The sequence below is a fragment of the Durio zibethinus genome, chromosome 22 (genome assembly GCF_047325235.1).
Source record: "Durio zibethinus cultivar Kanyao isolate XHJ-2024 chromosome 22, ASM4732523v1, whole genome shotgun sequence".
In the NCBI taxonomy this organism is placed as follows: domain Eukaryota; kingdom Viridiplantae; phylum Streptophyta; class Magnoliopsida; order Malvales; family Malvaceae; genus Durio; species Durio zibethinus.
The window spans coordinates 1,080,753-1,102,153 of record NC_143183.1 but is presented as its reverse complement, the minus strand read 5'-3'; the positions used below and the strand labels follow the sequence as shown (position 1 = coordinate 1,102,153).

General features: G+C 34.4%; 4 protein-coding genes across 6 annotated transcripts; 2 read left to right on the top strand and 2 right to left on the bottom strand.

The window, feature by feature from the left end:
- The first annotated feature begins 2,330 nt into the window (after nt 1-2,330).
- On the top strand, nt 2,331-5,265 carry LOC111307617 (protein FATTY ACID EXPORT 3, chloroplastic-like). Its single transcript, XM_022905661.2, has 7 exons — nt 2,331-2,644; nt 2,743-3,139; nt 3,511-3,678; nt 3,777-3,823; nt 3,939-3,976; nt 4,391-4,483; nt 4,976-5,265. The coding sequence occupies exons 1-6, from the start codon at nt 2,408-2,410 to the stop codon at nt 4,467-4,469; spliced, it is 966 nt and encodes a 321-aa protein (XP_022761396.2). The 5' UTR covers nt 2,331-2,407; the 3' UTR covers nt 4,470-4,483; nt 4,976-5,265.
- Nucleotides 5,266-5,555: 290 nt separating this feature from the next.
- Nucleotides 5,556-11,316, bottom strand: LOC111307614 (vacuolar-sorting receptor 1-like). 3 transcript variants are annotated; one of them, XM_022905659.2, is made up of 12 exons: nt 10,682-11,316; nt 9,657-10,349; nt 9,063-9,151; nt 8,899-8,968; nt 8,730-8,813; nt 8,285-8,361; nt 8,089-8,170; nt 7,839-7,921; nt 7,671-7,737; nt 7,083-7,211; nt 6,704-6,810; nt 5,556-5,869 (listed from the first exon to the last, which is right to left on the bottom strand). In XM_022905659.2, exons 1-12 carry the CDS (start codon nt 10,974-10,976, stop codon nt 5,780-5,782), a joined length of 1,866 nt encoding a protein of 621 aa, XP_022761394.2. In that variant the 5' UTR covers nt 10,977-11,316; the 3' UTR covers nt 5,556-5,779. The 3 variants fall into 3 exon arrangements, 2 of the variants coding, with proteins under 2 accessions (XP_022761394.2, XP_089607913.1); XM_089751787.1 differs by lacking the exon at nt 7,083-7,211; XR_016332049.1 differs by lacking the exon at nt 5,556-5,869 and having other exon boundaries at nt 6,963-7,211.
- A 282-nt stretch (nt 11,317-11,598) lies between these two features.
- Nucleotides 11,599-16,054, bottom strand: LOC111307615 (uncharacterized). Its single transcript, XM_022905660.2, has 5 exons — nt 15,663-16,054; nt 14,563-15,499; nt 14,140-14,235; nt 12,558-12,694; nt 11,599-11,888 (listed from the first exon to the last, which is right to left on the bottom strand). Exons 1-5 carry the CDS (start codon nt 15,902-15,904, stop codon nt 11,756-11,758), a joined length of 1,545 nt encoding a protein of 514 aa, XP_022761395.2. The 5' UTR covers nt 15,905-16,054; the 3' UTR covers nt 11,599-11,755.
- A 1,246-nt stretch (nt 16,055-17,300) lies between these two features.
- LOC111307194 (transmembrane protein, putative (Protein of unknown function, DUF599)) lies at nt 17,301-18,654 on the top strand. Its single transcript, XM_022905206.2, has 2 exons — nt 17,301-17,559; nt 17,641-18,654. The coding sequence occupies exons 1-2, from the start codon at nt 17,395-17,397 to the stop codon at nt 18,124-18,126; spliced, it is 651 nt and encodes a 216-aa protein (XP_022760941.2). The 5' UTR covers nt 17,301-17,394; the 3' UTR covers nt 18,127-18,654.
- Nucleotides 18,655-21,401: the final 2,747 nt, after the last annotated feature.

Here is a 21,401-nt window from a genome sequence, read left to right as displayed (position 1 = left end):
ATTTTACCATTACTCCATGACTCGCCGTCAGGTTTGATCTTTGATGACCAGTGAAAATATATGCTTTATCATGCTTTGTTTTTTGTGCTCGCCAAGTGAAATGAAAGTAATTTGATTTTAAAGGAACTTATATAAGTTACTTCTCAACAGGAACTGTTTGGTTGCTTTTGTTCTTTGTTGCTTTTCCTTCATAAGCAAAGAGTTTATATAAGTTCAATAGAACGTGCATTCTTGTGTGACCTGGTTGTGCACTTTTAATCTTGATAGCCTAATTTTAGTAAACATTTGGACTTAACTGTTAGTCATTTTGCACATACGGTCGCTATAGATGATGAAGAAGGTGATTTGTCATGAATGCTCCTTGTTTGATAGGATCAGCAAACATATGTTCCTCTTTATTTCTCCATTTATTTCTGCCTTGTACTGCTTATTGTACTCGATGGCGATATTGAACTCGAAGCCTGATTTGTAAACTGGATAATGCGACGTGTGAATCTGTCAGTTATTGCATAGGATGTGATAAAAACGCTTGATGTATTCTGTCAGCTTCCCATCCTTGTTTGGGGCATGCATGCGTTGGTCTGGCCTGCAGGGAAGAGTGCTGTTTCTTTAAAATTTTTCTGAAACCACAATGTGGGATCTGCCCACATTTTACTTGTATGGCTTTCCCTTTTTTTTTTTTCTTATTAAACCTGAACTTATTCAATGCTGATATCCTACCCTATCCTGACTAGCCCATCTGCTGTACCAAATAGATTCTAGCATAATACAGGGGCTCCCGGGGTGTGAATGGTTCAATTTTGTCAACAATTGTAAATTTTCTTTTCTCAGGAAGATTGAAGAGCACAGTTTGTGCAACCGAGAGCCTTCCGCTTCCAAGATGCTGTCAATAGAGCAATGCCAAACTTAAGCATGCAGGTGGTCGATTCAAAGTCTATAGAATACACTTAAAACTGTCAACACTTGGGAGCTCAGGGAGACCAATGAGCTTCGACCTGAATCTCTTAAAATTAATTCCAACAACCGTTCAAGAAACTGAAACTAAAATGATGGAGATATGATCTGCTTTGAATCACCTCACATGTTCTGTAACAAGCTCAAGTGTCAGATAGAACACCTATGAGCAGATGCGTATTTTTCATTTTCCATGTTCACTTTGTCCTCAAAGTTTTAATTTGCTTCAGCTTTCACTTTTTCCTCTTGTTGTTTTAGAATTAAATTTGTTCAAGACCTAAATTATCCATTTAAATTTGAAAGTCCATCCAAAATTTTTAAAAAATTTAGATAAAAAATTAAAATTCATTAAAAGAATTTGATCATAATTTTTAAGTTCGTTTAAATTTTGAATCAAATTTAGATTAAAAAATTAAAATCTAAACCCGATATATTTGATCTGAATAAAATATACTATTAAAATATTATAATTAGATAAGTATATATATAAATTTTTATTTAAAATTTTTTTTATTTTGGCTTAAGCCCAAACAAAAAAAAGTAAAGATTTTTTTTTATTTTTTTATTATATAAATTAAATTTAATAAATAAATTTAAAATTTATCTTTTTAATATAAGCCAAATTTAAAAAGATTTTGAAAATCAAAATGTCAAATTAAATTAAATTTGTATAAATATATAAATTATTAATATTAAAAATAGGCTCATTTCACTTTACCTGACAATAAACGTCTTTAGTTAGCATATATGCAGATCTTAATCTTAATTAAGCTTTCATAAAGGTATCGGTCCTCTGCCCCTCCAATCAAGCAATCTCACACCAAAGAAAAAAAAAATCATTAGATATATTTATATATATATATATATATATATTAATGTGATCAAAGATATTCTAAGATTTTATCTGAATTAATTTTTTAATAATTTATTAGTGCATTTAAAATTTTATTTTTAAATTTATCAAAAAAAAATTTAAATACCAAATCGTCGGAGTTGATTTGTTGAATTTGTTGATTAACAAAGTGTAGATTATGTTAAAAAAATAGAAACAGGGGAAAATTAACTATCCAACGGCCGAGAATCGAGAATCACATGATTATGTGATGACAATTGGAAAGAAAAGTAACTTGGAGTAGCGAGAACAACGTAGTTTCCATGTACCATATCACAGCTTTCACCAACCACGATTCTGTGGGGACCCCTCGGACAAAACTTTTTCTTGATTACGTGGCATCAAAGCATCGCATTTCGTAGCCATAATGCTCCTACTTCCTATTTCCCAGACAAAACCACTAGGAAGGATGACAATGTTTCCTCACCGACGTCGTTTTGACACCCAGCAACAACAATAAATTCCTAAATCCCCTTCTCTGCCAAATTAAAATTATTTCTCGTGCATTTGGCCTCTCGCTTTCTTTGTCCCTAATAATAAAAAATTTAACAATCCAAAGAAATGTTATCGATCAAAAGCCCTAGCGCTAGCTCCGCCTTGAAGCCATTGAAGAGACTGACTCGTGCTTCTGCTTCTCCGATGGCACTGTGTTTGTCTCCGTCTCTGCGGCTGATGCCGTCTTCTTTCAGAGTCTCTATCGCCACTCCCAAAGGTTTAGCCCTCGATTTTCGCTCTCCCAATAGACGGATATCCTTCAACCAATCCGTCGTCGCTTTCGCAGCATCCCACGAAGAATCCGTGAGTTGAAATTCCAATGACATTTTATTACTCACAATTTTCCTTCTTTTTTTGGGATAATATTAATAAAATGATTTTTAAGTTTTCAATTTTTTTAGAAGCATTCAGAAATGGAAGTAGAGAGAGAAAAGGATGAAGTGAAAATAGGAAGCGAAGAAGAGTCAAATGAAGCATGGAAACAGGCTTTAGAATTATTCAAAGAAAATGCTTTGATGATGAAAAGCGTGTCCCAAGAAGCTTACGAACTTTTCTGCGAGAAAGCTTTGGTTATTATGAAAGAAACTTCGGAGCTGCTTAAAATTCAAGCAGAAAAAGCCAAAAATGATTTGAATGAAATAGTAAAAGAAATCAGTGAAGAAGGCAAAGTTTACCTCTCAACGGCAGCCGAGAATTCCCCTCCAGAAGTCAAAGAAATTGTTGTAACATTCTCTTCCTCAGCAGATGATTTCAAGGACGTTAACAAAGTTCTCGACTTTCACGTTGGGATACCTTATGGTATTGATCCACTTATTTTACATTCTTTTATATCTTCTTATATGATAAATATTTACTCTCTATTCAAGATGTTCAAGATCATGCATGTCAAATTTCAAATAATGTCAAATTGTCTAAGTATTTGTTTGATAATAGTAAAATTTCAACCCGATCGAAATGATAGAGGAATCGAATTGACTTGAAACTTTACATGCATGACAGGAACGAGTAAGTTGTTAACTCTAAGTTGGTTTATGAAAATATTTCTTGTACATGTAGACATAAATTTATGTCAGTATGACTTGATCCCCATTTGTCATTTTCTTAAAAAGTTTAATTTCATACACAAAAACTTGAAACTTCTTTTATTTTATTTTTTTTGGGTTTGGCAGGTTTTATTCTTTCGGTTTTGGGATTCCTTTCTTTCATGCTGACAGGGAGCATATCTGCCATTAGGTTCGGGGTTATTCTAGGTGGAGCTCTTTTGGCATTAAGTGTATCAAGTTTAAAATCATATGATAGAGGAGAGTCGTCTCCTCTTGCCACCAAAGGACAAGCAGGTTGCTACATTTTTCTTAATTTGCAGATTTTTGCAACTTAAATAATACAAGACTACATATCTTTTATATTTTATTAATTGGATTATGTTTTTCTGCAGTCATCGCATCTGTATTATTTTTGAGGGAGATAAGCTTGCTGGTTCGGGTGGGGCTTCTGTCTCTGTAACTTTGTTTTGCTTATTGGTTTTTAAATTGCCACCGATTTTGTTTCTAGCTACTATTTCTTTTCTAATTTTCTGCTGCTCCAATGCTTTTTGCAGAGATCAACTCTGGGCACCTTTCTTACATCCTTAGTCAGGTTCATAAAATTCTTTTGACATTTTAAATTTTCTGTTATATATACATGAAAATTAGAGGCTGCTTCTAACTTCTGTGCGGCTAAGAAGGGTGTAATATTGATGACTATAAGTTTACAAGCCTTGCGTATTCTAAAACATGATTATAGGATGGCATAAAAGGAGGAATGAATATGTATAACAAATTTGAATTTATCTTTGCCCGTGGAAATATGTGCTGTCTCTTGCTCTTTCAAAGTTGCATGAAAATATTAGCTTTGCCTGCATGTGTTATTCATTGGCATACACTCCTTTCAGGTATATTATGCAGTTCATTTTTTTTATTTGGATTCATAGCTGGAGCTTTAGTTTGTGAAGGCATTGCTATTGCAGTAAAGAAAAGTACATGTTGTCTGACATCTTGCTTTCCTATGCAGTGGTGCGGTGGTGGCATTCTATATCTACAAACTTCTACAAAATAAGAAGCCAGGCTTGGAACCTGGGACAGAACATTGATGTGCTCTTTTGAGGTTAGTTTTATTGATGTGTATGTTCAATCTCTGGTCCCCCCCCCCCCCCCAAAAAAAAAAGGTGTACATGCACAATAGGTTCTAATCTCCATCTATGGACACTTTCCAGTTCATTGTGGGAAACCTTTATATTCTTTACCTCATTTTTCTTTATCATAAAGATCTGAATCTGCTGCACATAGAGTTGGAATTGAGCCTGGGCCAATATATATGTGCCCATTACATGTATACTTGTCATTCATTTTTTTTCTTTACATAACAACATATGTTAAATTCTCAAGCGACTGCACTCAATATGTTTTGCAAAACCTTCTGTCATGAGGTCTCCAGTTCACTCCTCCCACCCACCCCTCACACACGCATGGACACCCTTCCCCTCGGTAAATTTTTAATCTTTCTCTGTCAGGGTACTTCCATTTCTGATTCCAATGTTGAAATATCCTCAGTTGTCTTGTACATTTTCTGAGAAGTTTAATTTTTCCTTGGATCCAGGGAGGAAAAATATCTAAATACAGCATCATTTTGGCTCTGAAGAAAGCAGAATTGATACCACAAGAAGAAACTACAAACTCTTGATGATGTTGAAAGAATGCCGAATTTTAGGTCCTTGTTTGACTTGGTTGTTTTTGTGTTGTGAATCCATATGGATATGATGATATGAGAGGTAGTTAAAAGAATGAAGTTTGATGCTTCATGATAATGTTAAAAATATTTAAATATTTTGCTATTCCCCTATGTCCATTAGAAGCTTTGAATAATAAAGGTGTCCTATTTTTTTTCCACTTAATTCTTGTATACACAGGTGAATTTTCGTATGAGATTTTTCAGCATCTTTGAATGTGAAGTTGCTTGGCAGACGAGTTAGTTGATAATGTGAGCATTGCAAAAAGTGCCTTTGGTCCAGCATTTATTATTCTATACAGATACATTAAGATAGAGTAAAGCATAAGATGTTAATCCAATTTGCACGAGGAAAAACCAATTACTCTGTCCACTGTTAATCCAAAACTGCTATGCTTTAATTTTGATTTTTGGAAGGGTGAAGGAGAAAAATTATGCATTTACAATTAAATTTGTTCCAAGTAATTATGTAATCCAATTTCTATTAATTTACTAGTTCAAAGTTTCATTCGTAAATACATCATGGTTTCAAATAAGTCAATTACAACTTCTCACTGGATAAGTATTACGCCTAATAATAACCAAATGAAATGAGAGAATGCAGACAGCCACCTAAGAATAAGTCCTTGTGCCTCTTTTCCCACAGCAGTTGTTAGCCATCGGGCTGCTGTTATTTTAGATATCTGGATGGTGGACTTCATTAGGTTGATTATCCAATGGCATGTATTGTGCCATTATAGCCCGAATCTCTGAATCCATGTAGCTCTGCATGAAGTTCCAAGAACAATATGAAAATTCAGTTCACCATCAATCATTCATTGAAAAAAAATGCTCCCCCCTTTAGACTATCTAGGCCTTTTCTTACTAGAAACAATGTTAAAGTGCTATTAGAGTTGTGATTAATTACAGCCCTCCTGTCAATCATTTCAGTTTTAAAATGGAGTCTAATTGATAAAACTGCTGCATTAATTTCTAACCCAAATCTGTCCTATTAGCCAGATTTGGTCTTTTTTACTCGAAAGCAGATCCTTAATAAAAAAAGGGCAAAAAAATAACAGATGCAAGTCAAGCAGTTAATTAAGAAACAAGCAATCAATTGCCCCCATCTTGGCTCAACCTTAAAAAAGTACCTACCCTACTTAATTCACTACCATCTCAATAAGGAAACTTCTGTTTCTTTGGCTTTTTAGGTGGGTCCTAACTCCTAACAACAACTTTGCACTATTTGGAACAATTTGAGTGGGTTTGATATGATTTGAACTTCAGATATTGTAGTTTGGTTTCTAAACTTAAGGCCAAACTAAACAAGAAACCGAGTCAAACCAGGAATTAAGTTCAACTCCTTTTGTGTTTTCCACATAATTTCAGTTAGGTATGGTTTCAATATTTTAAAACCAGAATTTCCAGTTTGGTTCAAAAATACCCTTCTATTAATACCTATAAGGTTCTAAAGGTCTGCGTGTGTCAATATCAACTCAGGCATCTAATAACTATGTGATGCCTCTTATCAGGAACACCTCAATTGGTTCTAAAATGAGCTCTATAATCTGTGGGGGATACATAGGAACATCAGATATATTAGTGCTACAACAATCTTACCCGGATTCTGTACTTGTAAATGGCATATCCAGCAGCTCCAGCAGCAACCAGTCCAAGAATTATTACCCAAACAAAGCCCCAGCTTAACCCTGTTTTAACGTTCTTACCTACGTAGTTTGCAATAGAACATATCAGCAGTAGAAAATAATGCAATAGAGGGGCATGGAGATCCTAAATGCCAATCTCCAAATCAAGCAATTAAACGGGCAATTAAACGGACAATTAGCTTAGTCTTATACCCACTACCAGCATTTCCTACCATAGTACAAGATCCAGGAACACATTATAAGAAAAGACTTATAGCCGATAGAGACCATCCTACAAAGAGTAAGATGGCATAAAATGTTTGTCTATCACTGCAGGCCCCAAAGATACTCACTGAGGCATGTATCATGCTCTCGCATGTACAATGAACCACCACTACAGCTGCACTCGTAACTGCCCCAGGTGTTTTTGCATTTGCACCCAGGACATTGGCAGGCCAGCTTCTCCTTGCACTCATCGACATCTGGGAGACAGTTATATGTGAGAAATAGTTCACCAACAGAGATATAAACAAATATAAAGCTTGAAACTTATTTGATGCAGCTGCAATCAAGGAGCACTTTAAGTTAAAAGCTCTGCCAAAACGAAAATATCATAAGTCTAGAAGTGATTTGAGACTTTACCATCCTCCTATCAAAGCATTTTAGATGCCGAGAATATAAATTGAAATTAAGATACTGCATCAGAATCTAAAATAGATAACTTTTATTGTCTCTTAGTAGACACAAATCTGACAGAAAATAGCGGTTAAGCATCTTATAATTTACATGTGTTCCACAGATTAGTGGAAAACACCATGCATAATATTAAATGAACTCATTGACTAAAAGCAGATAACAAAAATCTCAATGAGTTGTCTATTTCCAGTGTTGAGCATGACTCTGGATGTTAAATAAAGAAAGCAGATAGGAAATCCTAGTACCTTCACAGCTGTTGACTCCATCACCCCTGAATCCAGGTGGGCACTTGCAACCATGCGAAATATCATCCTGAACAATCCATTCCAGAACCAAATAACTAAGAAACAATAAAAATGTGAGAGAGAGAGAGAGAGAGAAACAGCAAAAGAGACAGAGAGAGAGGCACTCACAACACAAGCAGAGTATGTCCTTCCTTCCTGTGTTTCTCTCCAACATCCTCCATTGTTTATTTCACAATGTAGAGCCGCAGAAGCTGTTAAATCAAAAAAGAAGATATTATAGCATAGGAACTAAATATAAATGAGTTTTAAAATGCGAATTTCTGTTTTAGTATTGATTATAACCCTTAAGTGTAACCACCAATCATTTCCATCAACAATTTCACACTAAGTTGCCTCCTTACTAATGAAAAATATTTACCTTCACAATGCATATAACCATCTCCATAAAACTTCACACCGTTAACCATTGGGCACTCACACACTCTTCCTCGGAAGGTATCCTACAAGTAAAAAAGGACATCAGCAAAAAGGTTAAATTGAATATATATTTATCTACAAAAAAATTAAATTGAATATATAGTTAATCTACAAAAAAATTCCTGTAACTGACATACCCTGCATGCAGTTATGTTAGCAGTCTTGTCCAGCCAGCACCCACCATTATTCTTTAAGCACTCATTGGTTTCTACGTCTGCCAAGGACAATTCATGATAAATTAATGAATATCCTCTCTATGGTAGTCTCTACCCGCAAATACAAATTTATCATAGTCTAACTAAAATAGCATGGGAACAACTTTGTAGAGAGATAACTATTACTTTACTGAAGCTTATCAAAAGCACCGAAACAGATATGTGAGAAAAGGTCTGCAGCTAATAAAGGACAGCTTCTGTAATCATTTTACCAATCAACAACACTGAAGTAACTCTGTCATTTGGTTCAACGGTAAACAAAGGAGGGCATAGCATGTGTTGATTATGCAATAAAATTGTGATTAGTAAGTTTCAAAGGAGAACACATGAAGAAAATGCTCGTAAATTGAGTGCAATAGATGATAACCTTCACTTAAACAAATAGCTGGCTCTGTGGTCTCTTGAAAACCTGCACAAATTGCCTTGAGAACAGCTCCTCTGTCCAACTTCCCTACATCCATCAAAGAAGTTATTGGTTACAAAAGGTAATTCATGCAGTCAAATTGCTGGCAATGGCAGTAAATTCTGATTCAAACCTCTATACTGTCTGTTATTTATCACAAGAGTTGGCAGTATAGTTACATCTCCACGGGAGCCGTGGCCAATCTGAAACCATAATTACAGCATAAATAAGAAACTGAATGACAAGATATGACATAGATGGAACTGCGGGACTTATAAAGTTTAAGAATTGCCTGACCTGTGCTTCTTGTTCAGCTTTAAGAACTGGGTTGTCCACATCAGCCTCAGTGTCTCCAATACATTCGTCTATTTTAGTGAGATCAACACCTATAAAGCAGAGAATGGAAGACCAATACACTAAACATAAGTACGCCTGTCAGATGTAAATACAACATTTCCTGTGGAAAATAAGACTTCTTTTGCTTTTATAGGTCCCAATTAAATCAGAGTTATATATATACACACACACACACACACACACATAACAAATACACATACAGGTAGATGCACATGTAAATGTATATAAATTAATTAGTGCTACAACAAAAACTATCTAATTTCATTAACTTTGGTAAAAATAAAGCAGAAAAAGTTAAGGGAAACATTTTATATATATATACTGGGGGATAAACAGGAAGAATAAATTACTTATTTTTTACCCCAAACAAAAGGGGACCAATTCAGTGGTCTAATGCTCCATTCTTAAAGAAATAAAATCAATCAAAACATAACATTAGCACCTTCTTAGCACTCTAGCAGCAGCATTATCGTGTGTGGCCTATTCAAAGAATCAAATATAATAGAGAGCAGTATGTATAAAGCATTAACCTACCAAGAGATAGGATAACTTTATCTGCACACTCTTTGGTATACTTCTTCTCTTTCATTGGGCAGCGGATAGCAAAGTCTGTAACATAATCCCACCAAAGCCATGGCTTTCTACTTTCATTAGCAACTTTGAAAAGGCAAGCTTGGCGAAGATTTTGAACCACCACATCTTTACCGTTATATCCTTTACTGAAGTCTTGCTCAGGATCTGGAGCACAGTACCTCCCATGATTGATACACTGTGACTTGCACTGGTCGCTCAAAATAAAAGTTTCAGGGCAATACCAAGTTATATAATGTGGCATGAACTGAGTGTACCCTTTCTGCTCAAGTATTTGAGCAGCTCCTTTGAAGTTCTTAACAAACTCTATCTGGCTGTCACACTTTGGCCCACACTCATCATTGCTATTTGTCCAAAACTCATATTCAACCCGATCATCAGGATGTGGAAGCGACTCCCTCCAGTCAAGATTCATATTAACCATTTTCCCACTAGAAAGGGCCTTCTTGATGCTGTCACCTAGTGATTGATTAATGAGCGCTGATGGAATGGTGATGTTCTGCACGTATTCAACTCTAGCATTCCCTTCTTCAGGGGTATCCATGGTAATCAATTGCTCATCCTTGTTATCAGCAACAAGAATAGCAGCAGCTCCAGCTTTCTGAGCATTCCACGCCTTCAAGACGAAGAGACAATCTGCCAGAACAGCAACGTTAAAGATGAGAAGCAGGAGCCTTTAAACCTAGTTGAGAAGAGCAAACTGAAACCAAGGAAACAATAACTCAAATACCTAAGACCTACAAGTTTAAATCAACACAGTAGGCATTGCTAAATTTAACAAGCGCCAACTGCCAGCATATTTAAGTAGTGTAAAACTCATAAAAACACAAGAGTAAATTCCATTGAATTAAGATAAGTACCATATTTACATTAATAGAAAGTAAAAGAAAAACCCATCATAATTGAAATCATTGACTTCCAAAATTGGATCATCAATCAGAAATAGAAAGGAACAAAAAAAGGCAGACCTCCACGATCAACAAGAAGAAAAGTGGGGAGTCCACCAGGCTTTGATTTGAAGGAGATATCAACATCATCAAAGATCGTGCATGCCCTTTGATTTGCTTCAGGATAAACAATCGTACCAACCAAGGTTCCACCATACTGAGGAACCCCAAAATTCCCAATCGCACATTCATAAACTCCTTTGATTGACTCTGGCGATGTCAATTTCAAGCTGTTCTTCTCCACTACAAACCTCCCCAAACAATTCCCACATAACAAAATCCATAAGCAAATTAAAAACCCAAACTTTTCTCTCATCTTTTCTCCGATCCAAAATGAGAAACTTTTCTAACAATAACTCAAGATGGGGAATCTTCCAATCAATACCTTAGCATAAAAGTCACCTTTTTTTGGCCGGTTAAGTTTCCTAATCCTTCTTGGGGGCTGAATTTTCTCTTTCTCTTCTGCTTTTGCTGTGGTAAAAAAAGGCGTTTGTTTGATTTTAAAGAGAAAATCCAGAGAAAAGAAGCAGACGTTGAAGAAGTCGTAAGCTTTTTCAAAGTTTTGATATGATAAATCCAATGCTGAGAAAAAGATTGGGCTTTGGCTTGTTATCTACATTATCTATGGATATATCGTAGACTACAAAAGAAAGAACAAAGTGGTAATAATTAAAAAAGAATATATTGAAGACCCGTATTGTGTAAGCAATGGAGTGGCATTGTGGCAACCGCCTTTCGATTCCATTGCCTCAGTTTGTAATTTCCCCTAACGAACAAGACAAAAGGAAGGGACCCAAGACAGGGACGATAATTAATGATGTAAATTGTATTACATGAAATACACGTGTTCCTTTTCCTGATTGGTAAACACGTCATGCCTGCACTGCCCCATTCCCTTCTCTTTTTTTTTTTTTTTTGGACAAAAACCAAACAAGAAATTATTGTTATTATCAAGTTAGCATATTATAATCTATTCCAATGGATGGAGTAATAAAAATAAAATTTATTATCTGTTCATGCCTATAGCAACACATACTGTATGGCAAAGATTTACAGATATTTCCTAGGTATGCTAAAATAGACTGGAGATATCATCTATTGGCGCTTATCCTCTTCAAGAGCATCTCCAATAATAGCCTGCCTTTCCAGCTTCATTGCACTGTCCCCACTGCTCAATGCAATAACTTCCTCATCAGACTCCTCACCCATTTCCTCCATGTAAGCATATCTGCAAGCCCACAACCATATTAATGGCCAAAATTATTATCAACTTTTCCTTCTACTCTAAATCAAAGTCAAACATCACCCACAAAACAAACTAAATGTACAGTCAAATCAAGTACTGGCTCAAACCTGTAGTTAAATCATAATTTATGTTGCAGCTCGCTATTTAAAGATAATTCATGTTGTTTATTCGTGTTGCATATAACACAATATGAGACATCTGCCTCCCACCAAAATCCATGCTATAGAATCAGACTAAAAAAAGACAGTCCGGTGCATAAAGCTCTCATTATGGAAGAGGCCGGTGCATCGTTATGCAAGAGGTCCAGAGAAATAAAGCTCCCACTATGCATGAAATCAGGGAAAAGTCGGACCCACTGGATCTAATGTATGGATATTTATCTATGCTATAGAATCAGACTAAAGTAAAAAGAAAAATTCCATTTCATGTAAGGATATATATATATATATATATATATCAAAATTTAGTAATAGAAACAATGTATGGTTTAAATATTACAGTTTACACAAAAAGGAAATTATTTTGTCACCATTAAACTCATAAAAATTAAAACTTGCCTGTTTAAGAGAGAGATTTGTCAGGTAAATGTAAGTGCCAACCATCATTTACTGAAATGCACAAACTGCAAGGAGAAAATATTAATGCAAGTACCTGGTTGGGTTACGTGAAGGAGCCCAGAGAACACATATGACCACCAAGACAGTGTATGCAAGCATATTCCAGAAAGCTGGGATGATCCATGCAATTTGCCAAAACTCACTCAGTGGATCATTCGCATTGAAGTATAGCTGAGCCAAGAGAAACCAGAGGAGCTTCAATTATTCTTTTGTTTGCTTTTGTTTCTGTTTCAGAGCTCTTTTGGGTGTCTGTGAGCGTGTGCATGGGCTGGGGAGGGGAGGGTGATTGGTGGAGATAAAGTATCCACAAATATGATGGAAAGAGGAAACTACAAAATGTTAAACTTCACTTAGCTGATGTTTGGCACAGAGAAACATGAATCCATCGGAATGCCTGGGAATTCTGAAGCAGAAATCTAAAGTACCACAATGGGCACACAAGACCTCTCTTTTCACTCCCTTGCGGGAAAGTCATTCCCACAGAGAGAGATTGGCATGTTACTTTACCCTGTGATGCATAGGGTGTGATCGTGCTAAGCCATGAGAGCCGACCAAGTGCCAGGCTCAAGCTCGAGCTCAATTAGAAAACTCAACGATCAAATTAAGGACATGTATACAAGAGTCTTTGCAGGTATTACAACTAGTGGTATCAAAAATAGTAAATTTCCAATTAAAAGGGATTTATACGAAGGACATGCTAGAAGTCTAAATAACTTTGGATTAGTGAGATTGGTAGGGGCTTGATATTATACCGTGCTGCCTATTATTTGCATTTGCAGATGTTGTTTTAGTAGACGAAACTAAGGGGTGTGTTGATTCTGAAGGATTTAGACTAAGTAGGATCAAAACTTAATAAATGTGGGGCATAATCTTAACATAGGTAGAACGAGAGAGGATGATAGTGGTAGAACAGAATACACTATGAAGCAAAAACCGGCACTGATTGAAAATAAACTGAGGGAAAGGCGGCTTAGAAGGTTTAGTCATGAGCAATGTGGAGCTAGAGATACTTCGGCACATAAGAATGATTTGATCTAAGTATGAAGAATACGGAGAGGTAGAGGCAGACTGAAGATTAAATTGGTTGAACCACAAAGGATTTGGCTTGTTTAAATCTTTCAAATATTTTAGCCCTTAATCATGCAATACTGAATGATATAGCCTGCCCCCAACTAGCTTGAAGTGAAGCTTTAGTTGAGTTGAATATAACAAGGATTCATTATGTTAATTACTATATGTACAACCAAAAAAAAAAAAGAAAATAATGTTAATTACTATTTGCTGGAGTAAGAAGCCAAATGAAATTGATTCATTAATTTGAGCTAATATAGATACTTCATAGAATTACCTGCCAGTCGACATTAAGGGCATGTTGGAAATATTATGCAAGATACCAAATTACCAACAATGTTCATGTTATCAAACACTAGCATGCTTTCCCAGGAATGTTTATTGAAAGATTACCAAGGTTGTTTATGTTAGACCAACAAGAAAGTACATTGTTTTTCAGCATCTTCTAATTCTCAAATACCTAGGAAGAAGATGCCAACTGGGTCTCCAAGATTCCATGTACCAAGCCACCTAAAGAACATTAAAATGGATAGAACTAGTATTACCTCAAAGCTGATCCAAGCAATAGAAAGCAACACAGACATTGCAAGTGCATTAGTAAACTTGCGGTACAACTCCAATTTTGCCAAGTTTCTCCTCGTCTACACCCAAGAAAAAACAGGAAAAAATGGAAAGAAATGGATCATTTTAAAAGTTGTTGCAATTTAGATAAGACTATCATTATGAATAATTTAAATTTTCACAAGAAAATCATGTCTTATTATACAGAGCCTACTACTGCCAGGAAATTTCTTGTAACTAAACCCACTACAAATTAAGAAGCAAGGCTTAGTGAATTTTGATTTCTAATTGAGCTAATAGCTTCATGCCACGTTAGCAGATATATGCATTGTCCATTGATGTCTACCATTTCTCTTTCATCTATCTCTATGCATTACTAATAATAGCTTAAGTGGAAAGAGTCTTACCTGAAGTTTCTCTAAAGTTTTTGACAGTGATGAGAATATCCATAGAATAAAACAAGCATCCAAAAAAGCAACAGGTAGCACCAAAAATAACTTTGTTTTCCCAGAAAAGTCATTAATGTTCCCCAAATGTTCTACTAGTTCAAGTGCCTCTGTCGCAATAAAATATATCAAACCAAGGAGAAGTACTTTTGATGTTATGCCACCAAGAGTTGGCCTCACCATCCCAAAGCCCATGGACACCACCAAAAGAAGAAGGCGAGATAGAGTCTTCTTAACAGAGCCAAAGGTCACTGCCCACAATGTAATACCCATTGGTCTGCTCCCAGTTGAATTGAAATTAGAATATTCAAAGTACCAGACAGCCATTTCGCACATTCCAAGAGCAATAACAAGCGTTATATGGTAATGCAAATGAATGATATCCTTCCAAAACTGAACAAACCTTAGAAACCAGCCAAGGCCTAGCACAAGGTAAGCCAAAGACATGAGACCAAAAAATGTCATCAAAGGAGCCATCTTCCCAGGTAAATAACCATTGGGGTTCTTCCAGACAGTCCTTCCGTTAATGAGAGTACCATTGAGTTGCGGATCACAGAACATAAAATAGAGGTAGTACATCCCAGTGCTGCTTATTTCAACTGTTTCAAGATCCATTTTAACTTCTTCATTGTTCCCTTGAAAAAAGGTCTTAATGCGTTTGGGCCACCCGGGTTTGTTCGGGTTATTATGGATGATAACCTCACCAAGTTTGCAGGACCCTTGGTCTGAAAGTTGCTTGTTGCAGCAAATGACATGATCAGACTTTAAGAAAGACCCTCCAATCCTTTCTCTATCCTTAACATCAAGTATGATTGCTTCCACTAATCCTGTGTTCTGCTGCATTTCATTCTGCCTATTAACATACTCTTTCGGCCTCACAAAGGTAACCGAGTCAAAACTGAAAATTTCCAACAGGGAATGATGATGATTCATAATGTGAATCAAAGTCCAAGCAACAAACACCAACAGCATACAAATTAGAAAGAGATGCATATTCAAATGAAACAAAAGGCAAAAAGGAAAGACCAAATGAAGAAAGAGTTCAGAAAATTGTAAAGTACCCGATAATGGACTTTCCCTTGAAAGATTGTTTAGTTTCAGAAGGGGAAGTGGGTTCATGGAGCTTAGAAGCATAGAGGCCTTCACTGCCACCATGGAAAAAGAATGCATCTGATTTTGGGCTAAAAGCTTCCATTCTATACTCATGGATGGAAGCGTCAACATTTGAGAACCAAAGAAACAAACCCACTAACACAAACATAGTAATCTTAATCCCTCCCCTATGAAACTCTCTCTGCCTCATATTTTAAGCAGTTTTGTTCAGGGCTCCTATTCTTTTACTCAGAATGCTGTTGGTTTTGCCATTGTGTTTTGCAAATTGGTAAAGAAAGAGAGAGCAACAGCCAACAACTGCAAATACACTGATGAGTCCCAGACAATAACCATTGACATCGACCTGGCGCCTTCCTTTCATTTCCCTATTATTCATCAGCCCAATACCTGTATTGGGTCATGATATTTTTCTATGTGGGCTTACTAGATCCATGCGAGAGCCACCCCGTCAGCCTTTGTCATTCCTATGTTTGTCCTTTCTCTGTTGGGCTCAGCTTCTTCCGCCTCGTTTCATATATATAAATGAATCAGCCTCATCAGTCAAGAGCCCATTAACTTGCAAAGTATACATTTCACTGATCATATCATTTGAAGCTCTAAATCAATTTTATTAATTAACTAATCAATGGTGCTTAGATGTCACGATCATATCCTTGAAAAAAAAAGTCATAAAATTGTAATAATATGGCTTTTATTTTTTCCCTCCAAAAGTAAACCCATTTACCATACGTGTTCCTTGGACGGCTGATAAAGAATTAATGTGACATAATACGTGTACCATATTAGATGAGAATATAATGTATGACTCTGGAGATTTATTTTAGTGGCACTGCCGTCAGTGAAGCAGATTTTGTTGCTCATCATAATTCGTGTATTTATGTTATATAAAATATTGATAATTTATATGTTTATATTATATTTTATATAAAAATTACGTGTTATAATTCATATCGACACGAAAATATAAATTTTTTTTTTATTTTGTTAAAGTTATTTATATTTTTTATTAAAATTTTAAACAATATCATTTTTATATTTTTTATTCGTATCATTTTTATATTATATCATTGTGTTCTATTTTAGATTGTCAAATTTATTTATTTCTCTTAAAAAACTCTTAATTTGGAGATAAGGTAAAGCAAGAACAATATATGTAATCTAAGCCTAATTTCTTATAATTAAACCAAAGTCATTAGTGATCCAATCACATTCCTGCTCAGTAAGAGTATCCGGGGGAGTTTGTATCCAAGCTGTACGACTGTACGTTCTAGAATGGGAATTATATGCTGCTTTCTTCATTTTTGTTGTTTTATGTTTTTCAACTAACATAAGCTCATTGCCAACCAAGTCGGGAATGTTACGCAAGGTGAAGGAAAGTCAAAGCATATTCTCTTGTTGACACCAACAATGTGGTTGAGGTTGGTTTAGGTTGCTATTAGTGGACTTGCCACTTAAAAAAAAAATGGGTTGCTTTCCTTTGGTCTCCTGCGTGTCCCAACTCAATGTCCCTTGACATGTCCTCCACAAATTAAGCCCACCAACAACAGAAATATGAGTAACTATAGAATTTCTTTACATTCCGACCTAATAATTCCACTATATATGTCACCATCCATCTCTGATATTTAGTCTTCATTTGGCTACTAAATGTATAGCTTCCTTCATTAATTCTATTGAAAAATGGGACTCATCCTCTATCTAGACACTGTCTTTATCCCCTTTAGTCTCTTCCTTGTATTGGGTTATCATGCCCGTCTTTGGCAAAGCTTCAAGCAGAAGCCCTCTACTACCAAAATTGGTCTCGACAAGTTTAGGAGGAAAACATGGTTTCTAGACATAAAACAGGTAAGCTGGGGACCCTGTTAATACCAAATTTTGATTGTTAATTTATATCATTGGTATGAATTAAAATCTGATCTATTGCAGGGTGACGATAAGAAGGCTATGTTGGCAGTCCAAAGCCTGAGAAACACTCTAATGGCCACGATTCTCAATGCTTCCGCAGCCATCCTGGTTAACTTAGCGTTGGCTGCTTTGACAAACAACACATACACTGCCAACCATCTTTTCAACAGTGAAATTTTCGGCTCACAATCGGGTAGGATGTATGCTCTAAAGTATGGTTCAGCATCACTGTTTCTGTTGGTTAGCTTCTTATGCTACTCAATGGCCCTGGGATATCTGATTGATGCCAATTTCTTGATAAATGCTTCTGGTGATGATCAGTTCTCATCCGATCCTGCCTACACACAAACCATATTTGAACGAGGGTTTGCTTTGGCCCTAATCGGAAACCGGGTGCTCTGCATATCATTTCCTACGTTGCTGTGGATGTTTGGTCCGTTGCCGGTGGCACTGTCCACGGCAGCGTTGGTTTGGGGGTTGTATGAACTTGACTTCAATGCAAATTGAATATCCAAAAAACCCTGGTTAGCCTTCAGAATTTAAGTTGTATCGTATAGAGATCATTAATATATAAAGAATAGAAAATGAAAGAAAATTTTAATTAAACGATACAAATTATAAGAAAACGGAAACAAAAACAAACTTTCTAAAAAATTCATACATCAGATCTTCGACTTAGGTAAGGCTACAAGTATCTTCTTACACTGAGACTAGACATCATCGGTAGAAAAACCTATGCTTTAAATGTACCTTTACTTTTTAATGTAATTGTAATGTTTGTGTCAGATTGAAATTCTTCTTCTGGTAAAAAAAAAATGTAGGATTAGCTTTCAAAATTCAAACAAAATGATGTACTGTGTGGAAGAATTTTAATTGCGTTATTAGGCAAATAATCGTGGTGGAAGCTAACATCGATCCACTGCCCGGTATTATTACTGAAAGCGACTCCAAAGTGGTTATCTCGTGGATAAATCAAGAACGTAATACTCCATGGAAATTCAACAAAGTCCTTAATCATATGTGTAATTTATACGCAGTAGTAAAAAATGTCTCGATTGTTTATATGACAAGGGAAATAAATTTAGGGATAGTTTTTTGCTCATTTCGAATCTAATTTAATTTTATATTCATAATATTTAAATTTAAGTTTATTTGATATTAGAATATTTGGTAAGAATTTAGAATAAAAATGTTAATCTTATTCATATTTAATGAAAAATTCGATTTTTAATTTGAATAGAGATAAGAATGAGTATTATATTTTAAGTATGAGAATCAGAATAAAAATGAATATGATTTTAAATTTTTATTATGTATGGTAATGAAAATAAGTAAGATAGTATTCGTTCCGTACTCATACCTTATATATATTTTTATATATTTAATAAATAATTTTTTATTAAATAATATAAATTATTATTTTAGGTTAATTAAAATTAATATATTTTTACTGAAAAAATATTTATTAGTATATATTTATAAAAAAATTATTTAAGTAAATAAAATAAAAACTAAAAAAAAAATTTAAAATATAAATTTTTATTTTTATTTTTTTCAAAAACTATGGGTTTGGGGATTACCCATATTGGTTAAATACTTGTAATGATGGAGATGAAAATAAATTTAAAATATTCGTTAAATATAAATACAAAAATAGATATAATATAAAAATTCGAAAATAACGATGGAGAAGAAAATACTTTACCTTACCTATTAATATCCCTAACTTAGAAGGATGAAAAACAGGTGAAAATAAAAAAATTATTAATTTAATAATTAAATTACAAAATAAAATAAAAAAGTAGTTATGGATTTAAACACGAGCCAAATACAAAACAAATCTTTGAGTAAGTGACACTGTGGGAGAACTTTCATTTTGACCATTAAATCAAGTACAAAAATTTCTGCTTTGAAATTTGATCCTTGGCTTTACTCACAACACAATTCATCATTCGAAGAGATCGGAGAAAGACAGACACAATTTAAACATTATCATAGTCGGTTAAAGCAGATTTTGCGATTTATGTATGACCAAAAATAGATCATAACTTTTGTATCATGTTTTTACGTAGCAGCTTGCTCCCTTTGTTGCCATATATATCTGCTCTTTTTCTTCTTCTTTATTCAATAAAATAACCTTTGCCTTTCAAGAAAAACAACTTTGGCAGGAACTCTGGATTAAATGCATCTTGTTCAGCTTCTAGATCTGCATTAATTCCTATGTTGTGGTGAAAAGGAAAGAGAGAAAGAGATAAATTGTATGCTGACACTTTTTTTTTTTTTTTTTTTGTGGGGGAGGGGTTAATTGTATTTTTCATTTTGCAACTTGCACAGACCTTTTATGTTGAAAATGAAAGAGATAAATTATATATAGAGTGGCAATTAATATGAAAGAGTACAAGACAAAGAATTTTGATATTTCTTTAGATGAAAAGGAATTTATTATTTTTAGGGTCTTGAGTGATCTTAATTATGATTTTAATTAATCTGTGAATAATTTAATTTTTTTAAAATAGAAATAATTATTTTTTAATAACTGAAATTGAATTTATATGTTTTATTATACTTTTAAAAATTATATCAATAATTTAAATTATATAAACTTTAAAAAAAAGATAATATTAACTAATAAATAAATGATCATATTCTAATCTTTTTTCGTATTAAATATAAAATAAAATAACATTATATAATCTAATTATATTCATAACATTATCTTATTTTATCTTATTATAATATTGTGTATTAAACATAATCTATCTAGATTTAAATGAATTAAAATTATTACATAAGTAAACAAAAATTAGTTGGTTGATGTCCCTTGACTGGGTTTTGTCTTGAATTTAGGGGATCCCAGCTAATAATATATTTGGCATTGGCATGGAATCTTGGAAAAGCAGGTCATCCCCACCCCACATGCATATAAACTTACAACTCGAAAACAAAATAGTGATTCATAAACAAGATGATAAAGAAGGGAGACCCACCAAACCCATGTGGGGTGGAATTCAGAATCAGTTTTTTGAAGCATTACATCACATTGTTGTCTCTCTTTCACACTTTGCAACATTTTTCCAAGGATGCTTTCATTAGAATTGATGGCGAAAGGTCGATTTATGCAACCTCATTGTCATCTTTTCTCTTTCAAAGCCTTATGTCCATGAAATTGCTCTTCATTTTCACCATTCTTTGGATTTTTCTTGTGTCTATATCTATGTAATCAACTCTTTTTTTTTTTTTTTTTCTTGCCTTTGCATTAACGAGCACGCCATGGACTGTCCAAATTTCTTTGAATATAATCAATTAATTTATGAATTTCCATATATCATTAAATTAATTGTCAAATAATTAAGTATTGATGAGGTAAAATTTTATCATTTGGAAATTCAATGTAAAGACACCTGGTTTAAGCAAATCAAAATTTAAAAAATCTTGATTTAGGCAATCAAATTTCACTTGTGAGCCATCAAATTTAGTTTTAATTCAATTATAAACATTTAGAAATAAAATAAAAATATTAAGTTTTTATAATACTTCCTCATTTATTACTATAATTGCAGTGCTTCTCAAGTTATCTACGTACACAATTGGAAAGGAAAAAGAATTTGAAGAACAAAGTCTCCTCTCTTTCGATACAAAAATCCCTGGGAAGAATATTTTGAAGAACAAAGTCTGCAAAGTTTCAACATAAGAATTTAAGGAAAAAAATTGAGTTTCGAGAGGAGATTGAGACGGTTCGTTCAAGATCGTCTAGACTGTTAAGGCAAAATTTTTAAGAAAAA

What these genes read in the sequence shown, in the direction of transcription:
- LOC111307617 (XM_022905661.2), top strand. Translation starts at nt 2,408, where the DNA reads ATGTTATCGATCAAAAGCCCTAGCGCTAGCTCCGCCTTGAAGCCATTG. An exon ending in TCACGTTGGGATACCTTATG is followed by an intron (nt 3,140 to 3,510) that starts GTATTGATCCAC and finishes TGGGTTTGGCAG; the next exon opens with GTTTTATTCTTTCGGTTTTG. An exon ending in TGCCACCAAAGGACAAGCAG is followed by an intron (nt 3,679 to 3,776) that starts GTTGCTACATTT and finishes GTTTTTCTGCAG; the next exon opens with TCATCGCATCTGTATTATTT.
- LOC111307614 (XM_022905659.2), bottom strand. Translation starts at nt 10,976, where the DNA reads ATGAGAGAAAAGTTTGGGTTTTTAATTTGCTTATGGATTTTGTTATGT. An exon ending in TGGAGTCAACAGCTGTGAAG is followed by an intron (nt 7,212 to 7,670) that starts GTACTAGGATTT and finishes ACTGTCTCCCAG; the next exon opens with ATGTCGATGAGTGCAAGGAG. An exon ending in TTTACAAGTACAGAATCCGG is followed by an intron (nt 5,870 to 6,703) that starts GTAAGATTGTTG and finishes AACTTCATGCAG; the next exon opens with AGCTACATGGATTCAGAGAT.
- LOC111307615 (XM_022905660.2), bottom strand. Translation starts at nt 15,904, where the DNA reads ATGAGGCAGAGAGAGTTTCATAGGGGAGGGATTAAGATTACTATGTTT. An exon ending in AAACTTTAGAGAAACTTCAG is followed by an intron (nt 14,236 to 14,562) that starts GTAAGACTCTTT and finishes TCTTGGGTGTAG; the next exon opens with ACGAGGAGAAACTTGGCAAA. An exon ending in TTGCTTGGATCAGCTTTGAG is followed by an intron (nt 12,695 to 14,139) that starts GTAATACTAGTT and finishes CTCTTGGCTCAG; the next exon opens with CTATACTTCAATGCGAATGA.
- LOC111307194 (XM_022905206.2), top strand. Translation starts at nt 17,395, where the DNA reads ATGGGACTCATCCTCTATCTAGACACTGTCTTTATCCCCTTTAGTCTC. An exon ending in GGTTTCTAGACATAAAACAG is followed by an intron (nt 17,560 to 17,640) that starts GTAAGCTGGGGA and finishes GATCTATTGCAG; the next exon opens with GGTGACGATAAGAAGGCTAT.